The sequence below is a fragment of the Lissotriton vulgaris genome, chromosome 11 (assembly GCF_964263255.1).
Source record: "Lissotriton vulgaris chromosome 11, aLisVul1.2, whole genome shotgun sequence".
Classification (NCBI taxonomy): Eukaryota; Metazoa; Chordata; class Amphibia; order Caudata; family Salamandridae; genus Lissotriton; species Lissotriton vulgaris.
Window position 1 is genome coordinate 216733686 of NC_141699.1, and position 17588 is coordinate 216751273.

A 17588-nucleotide genomic window follows, 5' to 3' on the forward strand; every position below is an offset into this window, starting at 1 on the left:
CAAGCCTCCTGCCAAGTAGAAAACAATCTATCCTATGAAGCCAGCCCTGCAGCCAGCTAAATAACAGAGACAATTCACTATTTACCCAGCAGTCGGCTAAATAGCCGTCACTTTAAAATATATGCCATTCATAAATGAAATTATGAAAATCATACTTTCTTGTAATATATGCGACGTTGAGGCTAAAAATCGATAATCTTCTAAATGCGTTTATGACGCAGTTATGTGGTTCTTCATGATTAAAAACAAATCTGTAGAAGAGCTGGACCAAAAATACTGAGTTTTATGGTGCGAAAACCGAGCGTTCCCAAGTATGCTAATTATTTATAAGGTTTTAACTATTTCTGTGCATTGACCGTTAAAGCCTATGGCAACTAAGTAACGTTGTGATGCGGGCTGGTAAAATGGATGCACCGCCTCCTTTATATGGAACACCTCATTAACCAGTTATAATAACAGCATTTAAAACCTAAAGCTAAAATGTGGACGGCTCATCGCGCTACCTGTAAAGAGTTGAGCTCGTTTCTTGATCCAAGCCAATTGTAAAGCAGGCGTCTGTATATCTAGATATACTATTAAAACATGCCATCGTCGTTTTGTGGGCGGGGCTTGTTTGGGCTTGCTTTTGACATTATAGGTGTTTTCCTTGCCTTCAGCACCAAGCAGCGCTGAACTGTCAGGGCTGCACGCAGGCAGCGCTGGGTATCAGTGGACGCTCATGCTTTCTCGCAAGGACATCACATCAGCCCGAGCTGCAGGCCCCGGGGCTCCCCTCACCCTTGCAGCTTGGGACCCCCGCCGGTTGTGCAGTGTTTAGGGGCTAGCTTTTGAGCCCGGGATCCGAGGCGGAAGGAGCCAAGCAGCGCCATGGCAGCGGCCACCGCAGGTAGGGCATCCGTACACCTGCCGCCAGCACCCGCCGCTGCGCCCTGTCTGCCCGCACTCAACCCGCCTCTCTCTTCTTCCACAGAGGCCGAGACGCGCCAGAATCTGCTGCGCACCGTCAAGAAAGAGGTGGGTGCCCGGGGAGCCGGAGGGTGGTGACAGCAGACATGCTGCTGCCAGGAGCTTGGGAGGAGGCGAAGAGTGATTGACCTTGTTGTTCTCATGGGAGTAAAAGCGGGGTTGGGGGAGAACCGTTCCTCATGGGTTCATGGATTGGAATTGGATACAAGAATGGTCATTGAAACGGCTGCCTGAAGGGGGATGTCCCTTTAGGAAGCGAGTCATCTGTACAGCTGCGAGGTGTTGTAAAAGGGGTAGAGAATGGTATATTATCTCTACTCACAGGAAATAGTACATAATGTGCTACTCTCAGGTGTGGAAAAGTCGAGGAGCGCAATGAGCCAGCAGATGTTGTTGGCTGTGGCTTTGGGGAGTGGTGATAATTAAGCAGCTGTTAATGTTGCGCTGTTGTTTGTGTGTATCGGTGGGATGGATGGTATTGAATTTGCTGCCCTGGCAGAGAAGCCGGTTTTAAGTGGACATTCATTACTCTGCGTTCATGTACTGAGTCCGAGCGAGAGATTTATTGACGTTGATGCTGTGAGTGGACAGTGGATTTTAGGTAGACGTCTGTGTTTAACCTGTGGCTAAATGGGGGAAGGGGCTGAGGCCTGGATCTGTTTATGTGTGGAGGGGGCCTGAACATATAACTCGCTTTTGTCAAATACTCAGGCTGCTGTGGCAGGCGGAGTCTTTAAACCTGCTGATCTCTGAGCATGACCCTTATTTGGAGGGGTGGGGGTCTAGTGATGCTCTTGCTGGTGAACTGAGCCCGAAAGTTGAGGGGATGGTCATTGCTATTGCTGCTGTCGGAGATGAGTGGGAGGACAGACCGCAACCTGCTGATCTAGTCAGCTGCTCAGCCTACTTGGAAGAGCTCCGAATATTCTGGTACTAGGTCCCGAAGCCGGGAATTGTTATTGCACTTGCTGTTTCCAGGGGCGTTGGGTTGTGTGCTGAATCTGCTTCTATCGGGTGCTGCTGAGCCTAGTTGGTGAAGTCACTGATTCGATCAGAAAATCATCATGACGTGTGAGAAGATGAGAATTTGGATGCTAGAAGCAGCGGGGGCTGACAGTGTACCGCATTTTCTGATAGACCAGGTCACGTTTAACAGAACCCTGCTACATGACCATGCATTGAACGATAACGCTGCTGCGCTGTTCAATTGTACCCATTCTTTCATGCAATGACCATGTAGCTCGACACTTCCTGCAAATTGTTTACCTGTTTACACAAGAGGCAGAAAAGATGGGCGTTATTTGCTAATCTGCTATTTAACTCCCATACGTAATTGATGGAACATTACCACTGTTGAGTGTTCTTTCTAAAAATCTGTATAGAAAATGGTATAATGTTACAATTGTGTTATACTTGCTGTATAGATTGTGGAATATCGCTACAGTACACTAACATTGAAACCCTGAACTACACATTCATTCACCAATAATGTTTTTTGCCACAGCAAAGTGATCTGCTTGTCCATAACCTATAAATGATTGATACTGCTACAACAGTGACCCATATTTTAATTACGGTATATTACAGTGGGTACCTAATCCAGTAAATACTTCATTAATGCTATATAGATGATAGACCTGCTTTTCAGCACCCATATATAAATGATGCTCTAGAGCCACAGCAGCGACCTGTTTATCAAAGCTCATATGTTGAATGTACAATGTCCTGATCTCCTAAATGCATACGTCAGTGATGATATAGTGTCACAGTAAAGAGTTGATGCAAGGAGGTTGGAGGAAAAGATTTTTGAAGTAAATAGTTTAGAGATAGATATTTGCTTAACGCCCACCCCGAGCCTGAAGTTATAATCCAGAATTTTGAAGCTCTTTGTGGAAGTGTGTCAGCGCATCTTCTTAAACCGGTAGGCAAGGGAGCACAAATGGTTTAATGCTGAATGTTCTGCAGCACAAACATCATTAAAAAAGGCATTGCACTAAGTTCCCCGGGACAAGGAGCTGGTCAAAAGCATAAGGAAGACATATTAGGATGCTATTGATAAGCGGAAATTAGAATTAAAAAATAAAGCTTGGGATGACCTTGAAAAATCTTCAGATTTGAGAGATAGTAGGCTGTTCTGGGAGGTATAAAATCGTCCCTTCCTAAATTGTCAGGAAAAAGGTAATATGGCTACCCATATAACGGGGAAAAACTGAGTAGCCCATTATGCTAAAATGTTGAATCCAAAAAACGTCGGTCTAGTAACTAATAGTGAGGGGCATATTGATATTGATTCGCACCCTGAAACAGAATTAACACTTAGTCTTTCACTTTCTCTCTCTGAAGTTGAGGAGGCCCTAAGGAAAGGTATCTCGTTAAAAGCCCCAGGTCCAGATGCAGTGCCATTCGACATTTTTAAATATAATATTGGTGTGTGGGCACCATTATTATTAAATGTTTTTAGGGCGATCGTGGTCGGGCATATCCCCTTATCATGGAAAGAGGCAGTAGTTGTACCAATTTTTAAAAAGGGTGATAAATGTGACCCGTGCTGCTACAGGCCAATTTCATTAATAGATGCTTCTTGTATGATGGGGAGGGTCATATTATCTCGTTTGGAGACATGGGCAGATTCATCTGGCATTATTGTTGACTCACAGTATGGGTTCAGGAGAGGCAAGGGGACGACAGAGCAGTGTCTTAACCTGGCCTTAATCATGGGCAAGTACGTGAAGGCCAGGGGTGTTTCCATTCACCTGGCCTTCATGGACTTATCCAGTGCCTTTGATACGATATGTAGGGATAAGCTATGGAGGAAAATGGAGGCCATGGGGTTTGAGGAACCTTTGGTCACGTTCCTCCGTAGATTACATGCTGCCACTACTGTAACCATCAGATATGGCCCGGGGGGAGAGAAGACAAAACCCATCCCATCAACTGAAGGTGTACGCCAGGGCTGTATTTTGGGTCCTTTTTTATTTTTAGTTTATACAAATGGTCTAGAAAGGCTTCTGTTGGAAAACTGCTCAGACTTTTCCAAAATAAATGGTAAGCAGATTCCTTTATTATCCTACGCTGATGATACTGTATTAATGACCCTAACTGCTAATATTATGCAAACCTGTTTAAATGCATTTAATAATTTTATGCAGGATCTAGATCTTAGGGTCAATTTTACAAAGTCCTTTACTATGGTATGTGGCCCTAGAGGGACAAAAACTTGTAGGTTTGCTGTAGGTAACTTGACTATTGAAAAAGTTGAACATTTTAATTATCTGGGTAACCTATTTAATAAAAATGTGAGTTGGGATCCATTAATAACTGCTCGTTTACAAAAGACCACATGATCCATAGAGGCCCTTTTTCGTTTTTCGAGCAAATTGGGTCAAAAACCGATTTCCGAATTGAAGACTCTGTACAAAGCTAAATGTTTGCCTGTTGCTACCTATGGGGCGGGTTGGTGGGGGACACATATGTGCACCCAGATACAAGTTATGGAAAACAAGTTTTTAAAGCGTCTTTTATCAATTCCAACCTGTTCTTCAAACATTTTTTGTCATACAGAGATGGGCATAGAATTTGTGAGTGATATTATTCATGTCTCTCCATTACTTCTATGGGGGAAAATTTGGCTATCTGAAGATTTGCAGCTCTCAAAAGAAATTCTGAGCGATTGCATAAAATTGGATTGTGCCATGCAGATCCCATGGTTATCATATGTGAAGGAAACTTTCTATAAAATTGGCTAGGGTCATATTTATGAAAATCCCGAATCTATTCAGCAGGATACAAAGATTATAATTAAAAACGCTTACCGTAATACCTTGGGTTTGTTAAAAAATAATGAACAAGGTAAATTGCAGCACCAATTTTATTTATCATTTACTGCACATACTCAATGGCGTTTTTATTTAACGAGATTTCGACTAAGTATATTGCATTTTCTCTTTGCTTTTCCCAAACAAGGGGGTTGGTGTGAGAACTACCCCCTTGTTCATGTGACAACAAAGCACTTTGCATTTTGTTCTTTTTTGCACTTTGTATAAAGGTTCAAAAAATCTGTTTATTAAACCTATCATATTGGATATTCGACCCTGCAATTATAAGGAAGGATATGAGTACCTAAAATTATTGCCTACCCCTGCTACATGTAGTGCCATGCTTAGCTTTATTAGATTGGCACTTACAATTAGAAAACAATACTGAAAAACGTTTGGTTGTTGTAATGGGCGTACTATGTGAATACTTGCTTGATAAGCATGCAGGGTAGATTTGCTCTACATATGGCATTTAGGATTCAAATAGCATAATGCACTTTAGTGTCATATGTTTGGTTTTTTTATTTCCCTCTTTTGATGTATTGTATTTTGCTTTGGGTAATGTGTGGATAATGTGTTGAAAATGTGGCCGACAAATTTACTATTTGGAAGTAACATGAATTCGTTGATTTGACAAACCATTTGTAAAATTGTGTATTTTAAATATGTATACTTTTATGATTCCTTTTGATAAATAAAAACAAACTTTTATGAACTGTGTCACAGTAAAGTGACCTGCTTTCCAAAACTTGTTAATAAACTATCGTATAGTGTTCAGATGGTAATCTAATTTACTAAGTCAATATATACACTATTACATATTGCAGCCATGGAGCTCTGCCGCCCATGGTTGTGTGGTGCATTGGTAATGATCTGCTTTCCTAAACTACTAAATCTGTCTTGGCATGTGGTCGTGATAAACTAATCGACTTTGCTATTTCATTATGACGACTTCATTTATGGAAAGTACTGCCTCTTTATACATCAGTCTTAAAGAGGTGTGTACTGAACTCCACCGAATGTTGCAAGTCATAAATGCAGAGGAAAGATCACCCTGCATCAATTTTGAAGGCTTCAAGGGTAAATGCTTTGTCTAGCACAGTGCAAAGTGTTTGGTCTCCAAAGCTATCTTTCAAGAGACTAAAATCAGTGCAGATTGTCCAAGGGTTCTTTCACGTACCACCTTGTATAGCCATGTAATTAAATGGCATCCAGAACCCATGGTTAGAATTGTCGGTAATCCCGGGTGTGGAGCAGGCTCAGATACTGTGGCGTTCCACAAGATGTGAAATGTATGTGTGAAGTGTCGATGTAAGAGAAATATCCACGAGGCAGTCCATACTCCGTCAATTGGTCAAATATGAGGAATTGCCCATCTTGGAAGAGGTTGCCCGTTGTGTGTAACAAGCAAGAGGTCCAGTGGGGTCAAGTCAAACTTTGTGTACAATCCAGGAAATGTAACCAGTCCTATAAGGGGCAGGGTGGGGAGCATACGGTAAACACACAAAATGCAGGTGCACCACTTGTATGGGCTGAGAGGGCGGTGGATTTGTTTTCGGTAGAAGGAGACAAAAGACAGCCTGGGGTGTCATCACTGCCTGCGTCGCAGGTCTGTCCCATGTAACTCTCATCAGTCAAATGTTACACCCATTGCAGCTACGCTGCGAGGTAATACGCCTCGAAGGATGGGGCTCTGAGGCCACCCTGGTCAAACAGAAGCTGTAGCTTGTTAAGTGCCTCTCTTCGCTGTCTGTTACCCCAGATGAGAGCAGTCAACAAGGAATTGAACTCTTGGAAGATGGACTGTAGGGGGGTCTACTGGAAGATTGGAAAAATATTATAATAGGTGAGGCAGTATCATCATTTTAGCAAAAGCAGTTTTCCATATCTGAGCAGGAGGCAGTGAACTCCAGAAGTGCATTTGCGTGTGAATGGTCTGTAGTACCACCAGGAGGTTCCTGTCAAATTATTCAAAAGAAGTGTGGTGGAGGGGACCCCCAGATAACACAGGCTGCATCCTGCCAGCACAGGGGTATAGAGTCCAGCAAAATGGGCCGAGGTTGTTGATCGGGGTGAAGAGGATAAATCATAGATTTATCCCAATTGACATGGAGCCCCGTAGCCTCTTCAAACTCATTAAGTGTAGCTCGTAGGGGGGACAGTCGCATGTAATGTCTTTCTCACAGAGAAGGAGATTCTCAGCATACAATGATGCCACATTTGTCCGATCTTCGAGGGGTATCTCCCATCTCCTGCCCGTAGGCGGATAGTCAGTGGTTCTATTGCGAGGGCGAAGAGCAATGGACAGAGGGGGCAGCTCTGGCGCGTTCCTCTGCCTACAGGAAATGAGGCGACACAAGGCATCCCAGCTTGACTCGGGATGTAGGGTTAGTGTATAAATAACGTGAATATACAAGGAGTCGGGGGTCCAACCTCAAATTTCATCAGAGTCTGGAGGAGGTAGTACGACACTAAGTCAAATGCCTTCTCCAGATCCAAAATTAGGCCTCACTTGGGGAAAGTCCTCTAACACGGTCTTGTATTTGGAAAAGCCGGCAGAGGTTTTGGAAGATACTTTGACCTGGGACAAATCCATTTTGGTCCGCATGTATGAGATCTGAAAGTTAAGAAAGAGTGTTCCCTTGAAACAGAACTAAGCAAAGGTTTGGAATACCAGACCTTACAGTGTCACAAGTGCATACAACAAAAACATATGGAAGTTAAAAATTCATTTATTTTGAATAAATTAAAAAAACACAATAGGGCTCACTGATCTAGATCCCTAGTCTAAAACAGTACACTCAATTGCGACCTGCACGATTGAGAACAGACAGAATGGGTACAACATAAAATTGTTGACTACAAGTTGTATATTTTTGCTCCGTAGTAAAAGCACCAGTGTTGTATCGCTACGACATCAGCATATCAATTCTGGTGTTGGAGACTTGAATTATACGGTTTGGTGCGTTGGCGCGTTTCGGTGGGTTCTCCTTATAGTTACCACCTTTATCAAGACAAGTAATATTCTGTCACCACCAGGGAATGTATACACTCGCCCCTAGGTTTCTGTTGATGGTCACTTGTTACGGTCAGTTATCAATTCCTGATCGGGACATGGAGTACTACTGTAAACTTCTTAAATTTCTGTTACCAGTAGAATGTCCTGTTCTGCTTGATACAGCTTTTATTTATCCCACTGCATGCCACTGTCCCAAGTTAAATTGGACGAAATGAAGAACATTTTTTTTTGGGTTTGTTTGTTACTAGGCCACAGTTGCCATTGGAGGTATCCGTGAAGTCCCACTTTTTACAGGTATAAATCAAATTGGTCGCTTCTGGTCAGTGCCTCACTATTGGCTTCTTCAGAAATTACCTAATCGGATAGCACGTGATTCCAATGTCCATCTAAATTTCTTTCTTGGCCTTTAATAGACTACCTAGTCAGTAGTTATTTATTCCGCTGTCTGTGGGGGTCTGCGTCGCATTTCATCAGAGTCTAGAGGGGGTAGTACGACACTGAGTCAAATGCCTTCTCCAGATCCAAAATTCGGCCTCACTTGGGTAAAGTCCTCTAACACGGTCTTGTATTTGGAAAAGCCGGCAGAGGTTTTGGAAGATACTTTGACCTGGGACAAATCCATTTTGGTCCGCATGTATGAGATCTGAAAGTACCTGGGCGTAACAAGACGCTAGTATTTTGTCTAACATCTTATAACCCCCACCCAGTATAGCAATCGGGTGATATGTCGCTGGCTGGGTGGGGGCTTTTCCGGGTTTCAGGATGGAAACCAGGACAGACTCTCTGAGTGAGGACAGAAGTGCTCCAGAGGCTAGAGAAGCTTCGTACATGCTGGTTAATCTGGCTGCAAGTTGGGATGAGAAGGCAACTCAAGTGGTAGACCATCGAGTCCTGGGGTTTTATTTCAGAATGAGTCTCTAAGGGCTTGCAATACGTCCTCAGTGGTGAGCTTGGTATCTAATGCGTGTTGGGCATGGCAGGGATATGAGGGAGCATAATTCCTTCGAGAAAGGGACTGTAGGTGTCCCCTGCTGGGCAGGGTGTGCACCGATAGAAGGTACAATAGTAAGTGCGAAACTGTTCCAAAATAGGCTCCTGTGACTGAAGCCTGTGTGTGAAATGAGTTAGGTAATTGGCGCTGGGGTAGTGTCTTGGCGCACAAGCCAGGCTAAGAGACAACATGATTGATCCCCTTCTCAGTAGATCTTGGCTGCATGAGCCATATAGTTTAAGCATCGTAGTTGTTCTACGAGTTCTGTGTAAGTTCTAGCCTCGGTGAGCTGTAAAGTTTCACTGGGTTTCTATTGTCTCCTTGCTCAATTGAGCAAGTTGCTGTTCAGTGGTTGTATTTCTATATCTAGGGTTTTATGGACCCCCACCACCTGCTGAATGCTGTGACCTTGTGTTACCGTCTTAAAAACATCCCATTCCACCCTCTCCTAGGAGGCGGTGCCAAGGTTTTTTACAGAGTAATGTTGAATATAATCACCCTGCTCTTTCCTGAAAACTGGATAGTCCAGGTAGCTGTTCTGGAGATTTCAAGTCGGGACTGGGGATCTAGGGAATGACCAGTGGAGGTCCAAATAATGGGCGTCATGGCCCGAGATTATGCGTCCTAAATAGTCAGGGCTACATACTAGGGGGTCAGTAATGCCATACACAGAAAGCGGTCCAGTTGTACATGGAGCCCGTGCGTTTGGGAATAAAATGAGTACAGTCGAAGGGTGAGGTTGTGTGTCCGCCAGGCATCTAAAGTGACCACTGTTGCACCCAACTACGTAATCGGGCAGTGTGACCACACAAGGGGGTCACTTGGAAGAGGGGGCTGGGACCTATCGAGGTTTAGATCTGGCGCACATATAAAATTCCCACTTAGGATCCAGGGAAAGTCAACTTTTTGGGCAAGAATGGAGGACCGTGCTTTCCAGAAATCTGCTTGTCCGATGTTGAGAGTGTAGATACTGCCAATAAGGAGTGGATGCCCAGCTAGGTGACCCTCCAGGAACAAATAACGACTATCAGGGTCTATCTCGGTATCCAGGACCTGTTATGGGACTCCAGTTTTGATCCAGATCAGGGTGCCACAAACGTACCCTGCGTAGGTTCTGGCATAATAAATACCCCCCCAGCGCTTATGCGGTCGAGTTAGTTCAGGTAGTCTTTTTTGTGTCACTTGTAGGAAGACCACATGAACTTGTTGACGCTTGATGTAGAGTATACCTTATACCTTTTACGAGCATTATGCATGCCTCTTACATTCAACGTGATTATGCGTAGTGTGTTCCGGTAGAACAGCGTGAGGGGCTCTTCATCATGTTCGTCACACTTCGCATTCTATTTCCGATGCAATAGTAAAGTAAGTGTTAAGGATCCGGAGCGCCATGTATGAGGTGGTGGAAGGGCGTAGTACAAGTGCTGATATGTAACTAGGCAAGTGAAACAGGGGGGACCTATTGAAACTATAGTATGCCCCAAAACTATCTATTTATTACCTCGGGCGTGCGGGCAGGGCAGCTGTATTTGTTTTGTGCCGAGGAGCAATTACCCTATACAGCAAGGTATATAGGCACAGCAGCGGCCGCCAGGGGTGTAATAAATCGAGGCATCTGAGTAAGGGGGAGATGTAAAGTATGTATGCAGCCCCCGGTGAGTCCCGAGAAATACTTCCCCCCCCCCCCCACCCCCTCCCCCTCCCCGATCACAGCAAGCACAAGGGGGCGGATGAAGTAAGGGCAGAATGGAAGGAAATCGGGCCCACCTGGCGAAATGCACAAGAGGGAGTGGCTAGGATAGAAAAGTTATATATAGTGCTAACAGCATGGAATAGAGACTTTTATGTGATTTTTTTGCAAGTAAAAATGGTCCTTCACGATCAGGCTGGATTTTCTATTGGGGATGACCCTCCGGTCTCTTAACATTGCCCAGCAGGCAGTGTAGTGGTGCAAGGTCAGTTCGTAAGTGTGTGTGTGGCCCGTCACTACCTGTTCCCAGAAGTTCTGCACCATACAACATCTCCATGCTAGGTGCATAAAGATCATCACACTGGTGCTACAGCGTGTGCAACTACCAGGGCAGTTGGGGGATAAACGATGTAAGCCTTTGGGGGTCATATACATCCTATGAAGGAAATTGTAATGCACCAGCTTGAAGTGGGCGTTGCAAGATACTGAATGAGTACATTCATAGATACTCGTCCATGCACTGTCTTCCAATAGAGAGTACAGGTCGACTCCCACGCAGCTTGTGCCCTGGGCGGTTGGACGGCTGTGTCCTCCCCCCATTGCCCTATAGAGATGTGTGATCAGATGTCTGCCTGTGCTGCAGGATAATAGGACATCCAGCCTACACGTGGGCTGGAATGCCGCTGAGAATGAGGGCCAGGTCAGCTTGGCCATCTCTGCCTGTCCAGCATAATGTAGGAAATAACCTGGCTGTAGACAAGTTCCCAAACTCATCTAAGAGTTGCAACAATAAGGACAGCACTGCGCTTTGAATGGCAACATAAACAAGCATTAGAAATGCAACAGGTCTCACATTTAATTGTGTTTGAGCTATTGGCATTGTAAATGAGAATATGTTTTAATTATGTGTTGTTCACTGGGGTTCTTGCCAAGTAAATATGTTTGCTGACAATGACGGCCTTCGAGTATTTTCTGGAAAAGGAAAAGGATAGTTAGTTAGGAATATAAACTGTGAGGTGTAATTTCTTATGACAAAAACATTACATTTTATTCAAGTGAAGTAATGAGAACCGTCCAGGGTCATGATTATTTAACCTTCTCTTTCCTTAGAGGGGAGCTATCGCACATTATTTGTAACAACGCCCGATTCTTTGTAGTCGGTGGTGAGATTTTGCTGTTGACATTGTGTGGGGGCAAGTGTAGTGTAGTTCCTGTATTCCCAATAGGCTCTGCGCATTGGAATAATATATACTGTAGTTTAGATGTAGGACTGAGGTCTACTAGGTCTCTACCGAATATATTAAACTTAATAGAGAGTGCCAGCTAGCTCAGAGGTCACTAGAAACGTTCTCAAATTCACAAGAATGGATTAGTTTCTGACAACCGCATAAACATGACCACTTTGTTTCCCAAGAATAAATAATCAAATCTCTAGAGTCGCTGAAACAATAGATAAATATTTTACTCGGTCAATCGTGCATGCTTCGTTTCAACAGAGATGCAGAGAAATAGAGAGACGACACTAAGTCAAATGCCTTCTCCCCCCCCCCCCCCATTGATCGCTGAAATGTGCTGAGCCCAAATTAAAGATTGTATTGTATTGTGGCATACTTGTATAGCGCAACCTGTCACCACAAAGGGCATCCTGGCGCTTTGACCCGTACTCAGAGAGATAGCAATAGCTCAGCCTATCCTAGGAAAAAGATACGTTTTTAGAGCCTTTCTGAAGGATAAGAGATCTCCAAGGCTTCTCAAGGATATAGGCAGAGAGTTCCAGAGTTTGGATGCCGCTACTCTAAAGGAGCGGCCCCCCATCCTCGCTCTCTGAAATCGGGGAACTACTAGTAGCCTGGCTGACGAGGAGCGTAAAGCTCTAGCTGGACAATACCAGGCAAACATTCGCCGCAAAGGAATGGGGCCCAAATCATGAGCAGCCCTAAACACAATACACGCTGCTTTGTAGCGCACTCGTAGGTGAACTGGCAGCCAGTGGAGTTCTCGCAATGCTGCCGTCGAAGAGCTGTGGTAGGGGCGAGAAAGGGCGAGTTTAGCAGCAATATTTTGCACCCTTTGCAACTTGCCCAGAAGTGTTACCGGGGCCTCCAGAAGTAGTGCGTTACAATAGTCAAGTCGACTTAGGATGGTACAACGCACTACTTCTGGTCTGGCTTGCACAGGGAGGAGAGGAAGGACCTTACGCAACATGCGGATCAACATCATACATGTTGAGGAGATCTTATTCACATGTAGATCCAGCTGCAGGTTGGGCCCAAAAGTGACGCCCAAATTGCGCGCTGATTGTGCCGCAGACACTGTCTCTGAGAAGGACGGAGGCCAAAAGTCCACTGGAAGATCGCGAGGAACCCGATCCGCGGAACAGTGTAGGACCTCCGTCTTTGTTCCGTTGAACTGTAGCGAGTTCAACCGGAGCCAATCCGCTGTCGCCTGCATGCACCGGTGAAAGGTCTCCAATGAGACTGCATCCTGTCCCTCCAGAGAAAAGATCAGCTGGGTATCATCCGCATAATTAAATGCGGAGATACCGAAGGTTTTGATGAGCTGGACTAGGGGGCGGAGGTAGACATTAAAGAGTATAGGGCTGATGGCCGAGCCCTGAGGTACTCCTTGTCCCACTCTCCGCTCCTCTGAACTGAAGGGGGGTAACGAAACCCGTTGCTGACGGCAGTCCAAATAGGAGATTAACCAATCCCTGGCTTTGTCACTGACCCCGCACTCCTCCAGCCTAGAAATCAGGGTGGGATGGCTGACCGTGTCGAACGCGGCCGACATGTCGAGCAGCACCAAAAATGCTGCCCGACCACTGTCGACTCGCGCCCGCAGATTGTCTAACACGGTCACCAACGCGGATTCCGTCCCATGCGCTGGGCGAAAGCCGAATTGCGTCTCATCCAACCAGCTGTTCCCTTCTAGAAAACTGGACAGAGCGCGGGTGACCAACTTTTCCATAATTTTAACCGGAAAAGGAAGCAGGGAAATTGGCCGGTAGTTAGAAAGGCAGGCGGGGTCGAGCGTAGGTTTTTTTAACAGCGGGGATACCACTGCCTTCTTCCAGCAGCTTGGGACAGTAGCTGTCTCAAATGACTGACAGCAGATAGCGTGCAAAGGTTGGAAGAGGTCCTCTTGAAACACCTTCCATAGTCTTGGAGGGAGAGGATCCAAAGGCGAACCGGAAGAAATCGTCAAGGCTAAGTCGCCAAACTCCTTCAGGGATGGAAGGGGGAAGCTACTCAGCAGGGGTCGACTGGCCTCGCTCGCCGGAGCTCCCAAACTGAGAGTCGGCTCCAAGGAAGAGGAAAAGGGACTCCTCTGCTGGGGTCGACTGGCTACGATCTCCGGAGCTCCCAAGCAGAGGGCCTGATCCAAAGTGGAGACAGAGGGACCACTCAGCAGGGGTCGACTGGCCTCGCTCGCCGGAGCTCCCAAACTGAGAGTCGGCTCCAAGAAAGAAGAAAAAGGACTCCTGTGCTGGGGTCGACTGGCTACGATCTCCGGAGCTCCCAAGCAGAGGGCCTGATCCAGAGTGGAAACAGAGGGGCCACTCAGCTGGGGTCGACTGGCCTCACTCGCCGGAGCTCCCAGACTAAGAATCGGCTCCACCGGAGGAAGAAGAAGGCTACCCTGCTGAGGTCGACTGGCTACAATTGCCGGAGCTCCCAAGCAGGGAGCCGGATCGGGGGCAGCAAGGGGAGAACAGTTCAGCTGGGGTCGACTGGCCGCAGTCGCCGGAGCTCCCAAGCTGAGGGCCTGATCCAAAAGAAAGAGAGGAGGGCTACTCAGCAGGGGTCGACTGGCTTCCGCCGCCGGAGCTCCCAAGCTGGGGGGCTGCTCATCAGGTCGGGGTCGACTGGAGGGCATGACCGGAGCTTCCTGACAGAGATTAATAACCCTCTGCAGGGGTCGACTGGCCAACTCCTCCGGAGCTCCCGCCTCAGTGGTGGAGTTCCGTGCCATTAGAGTAGAGGCTGCCTGGGAAAAGAGAGCCATCTAAAGGCTGCACATCGCCTCTGAGAAATGTTTTGCACACAGAACCTGCAATGCTGGGATCCCCCAAAGTGTACTCACTATCTATTGATGTTTACCTCTTTAGCTAAATTGGCAACCCCCAAACAATATTTTATGTACAGGTTCTTTATTCCAAAGTTCACTGCTTTTATATACACTGTACTGCATGCTTTGTTTTTAAGTGTCTGCTTGTCTGCAATCTTGGTTCTGATGAACTCTACCTCAAAGGTCTAGGGCATGTAAAAAAATCCCCATGGTTTAGGGCAAAAGCAGGCAAGAACCACCTCATTGGTTCCCTCTCAAGAGTCTATCTAGTTATGTTTATATTAGAATCCAACATAATTGATTACCGCACACCGCCACCGTTAGTAAAAGTAGCTAGCTGCACTTGGCCCAGCTGCAGTCTGTCAGAGGACTCTACAAGGGTGGGCTGCCTAAAGCGTTGCTGGAGGGCGGGCATGAGATATGGCAGAGTTTGCATATCTGAACACCTCTTGCAGTGCAGTGCCCAACACAACCCGGGGTCCAGCAGTACTTGTTGCAGGCCGCACAGCGCCCGACCTCACAGAGGTGCTCTACTGTCATCCTACGTGCAGTTTAGGTGTTTAGGTGTCACACCAGTGTCTTTAACACCTCCATTGGCTTCCGACCTTCACCAGCCTGTGTAGCTTTTTCCTCTGTAACCAAGCGACTCACGGCGTATCCAACGCTTCTTCCGACAGTCCGACATCTCGGAAACTAGACCTCGTACCATTAAATTGTTTTTAAAAAGTCACCTATTGCGCCATTTTGGGTGTAGGTAATAGTACAACTCGTCAAATGGAAGCATTGGACTGTGCTATTAGTCCATTCACTAATGAGGACCTTTCGCATGGTCTGTGTTCCTTGTCCTTGTACAAAACTTTATTGTGCGGTCTAGTGCTTAAATTGTGCGGTAAAGTATCCTTGATGAGCCTAATTAGAACAAGCTAATATAAACAAACAATGGTCCAAGACCCAACTTTTTGAAAGCGAAAAATCAAAGTTTAAACAGTTCACGGTGTGTGTTAAATTCACAGACCTAAACACAATTAATGAAAAACAGAAGAATAGGCAACAGCAACAAACTCAGACTCTTTTATAGCATTTAATCCATTCTCGGAATCAAAATTCAATCTACAGTTTTTTGTACATTTTATATACAATGCCCCGTATCAAGAGCGTGCAGTAAAGGAAAAGAAGGTGTCAAAGGGCGTGATCGTGAAAAGATGAAAAGGAAAAGGAATCACACAGAGTATATAAAAATTATTCTGTAATATTCAAGGAAAAACCAGTCAACGAAGGACTGGAACAATAAATCCTGGCCACTTTAGTGAGTCAATGTACAGTTCTTAAAGTTATTCAAGAGACATAAGATGTATGAATGTCTGCACTAGGGGGGAATTAACATTAGTGGTCCAGGTATTTTTAGATGTCAACGTTTCGACTCGTCTTGCGGCCTTCCGGTTGGTTATGCCTGGGCCATGCGAGTCTTCCTCAGGACAGGTATGACGGGGCAAGGGATCTGGGAGATGACCCCTTCACAGGATGGAGTAGGCGTAATGTCTTCCAAGGTAACTTAGTCCATATAAATCAAATGGGGGTATTGTACAGGTCCTCTTTTCTGTACGTAGGGGGTTCCTATCTTAATCCTGAGACCATATATCAATATATGTCTCCTCAATCAAAATCCATTGCTAATTGTGCAGCTTGAAAAAGTCTTCACATTTTTAATTAGCCTGAATTAGGCTGACTGTAAGCGCATCAAGTGAAGGATAAATCACTCGCCGATTGGAAACCTGAACCGGCAGATTTGCAAGATAGGCTGCGTGTTTCCAAGTAGACACGCGTCAAATGTGGAACCCCTGGACAGAGTCAATTAGAACAAGCAGCGACTGGCGGAAAACAATGGTTAAAAAAAGAGTTCTTCAAACCACAGGTAAGGAATTCAAGTGTAAGGAAACTGTACTTTACCAGTCCTCCTCAGCCCTTAACTGAAGTGAGGTATCTGCTGTGTTAACGACTTAGAACGCAGAAAAGAAGAGCGACGCAGGAGTTGAACCAATGGTAAGTAGCAGGTGGGAATAGAGTTGTATGGATTACAGTAGGTCTTGCAGAGGAGCACATGCACGCTGGCTAAGCTTGACCTAAAAAGCAAGTTGTCTGAGTAGAGCGAGATGATGTTGTGCGTCACCCAGTCATATACCCCAGTCTCACATAACATAAGGTGTCCAACTTGCCTGGGGTTCTATCGCTAACACAAACAGAAGGGGCCACAGGGGGCAGCTCTGCCACGTCCTCCTCTCCAGGGCACATGCCTTTGAGCGACTTTGCCCTATGCGTACTCTTCCACTAGGGTTAGTATATAGTAACCGGACCCATCCCAGATATTGTGGGCCTAGACTCATAACTCTCAGCACTTCAAGCAGGTGGCGATAGTCCACCACGTCGAAGGCCTTTTCCAGGTCATTGGAGACCAGCTCCAGCTCCTCGTCCAGGTGCTCCACCTCATGAAAGACATGGGCGAGACTTCTAAGATTCATACCGATGTTTTGCCCGGGGGTGAACTCACACTGAACTTCATATCCAACTGGGTCATATGAAGCACCAAACAAGTGACTAGTATCTTACACCGTATTTTCACATCTGCGTTATTCATGGTGAGCTACTTACAAGCAGCACGGTCAGACTCTACCCCGCCCAGTTTAAGAAACAAGCAGATAGATCTCCTCCTCCTCCGTCATTGATAGGGGCAGGACTCCGCTCTCACACACACCTCCAAGAGACCCTGCGTAACTGTCGCGGAGAATGCCTGATAGAATTCTGGCAGAAAGCCATCTCCACCTTGGCCTGTGGCAACATACTCTGTGTCCTACGCAGCTCCTCCAGCCCATCAGGGCCATCAAGGGCCTCAGCGACCAGCGGCGCCTGCCGTGGGAGGTCCAGTCCCTCCAGGAATAGGACTTACCTGTCTGGGGTTACAGCGGGATCTGCGGCGTACGCTTGCTGCAAGTGCAGTCTGAAAACCCCCACTATCCCAGCCCTGGTGGCAACCCTGGTGCAATC

At 46.0% G+C, this 17588-nt stretch overlaps 1 protein-coding gene across 1 annotated transcript in view; it reads left to right on the forward strand.

The window, feature by feature from the left end:
• The first annotated feature begins 630 nt into the window (after positions 1-630).
• LOC147679546 (small G protein signaling modulator 1-like) overlaps positions 631-17588 on the forward strand; it is a 645847-nt gene continuing 628889 nt past the window's right edge. Inside the window, exons 1-2 of the mRNA XM_086942458.1 lie at positions 631-886; positions 971-1014. Coding sequence (XP_086798584.1) covers positions 868-886; positions 971-1014 — 63 coding nt within the window. The 5' untranslated portion in view covers positions 631-867. The remainder of the gene's footprint in view (positions 887-970; positions 1015-17588) is intronic.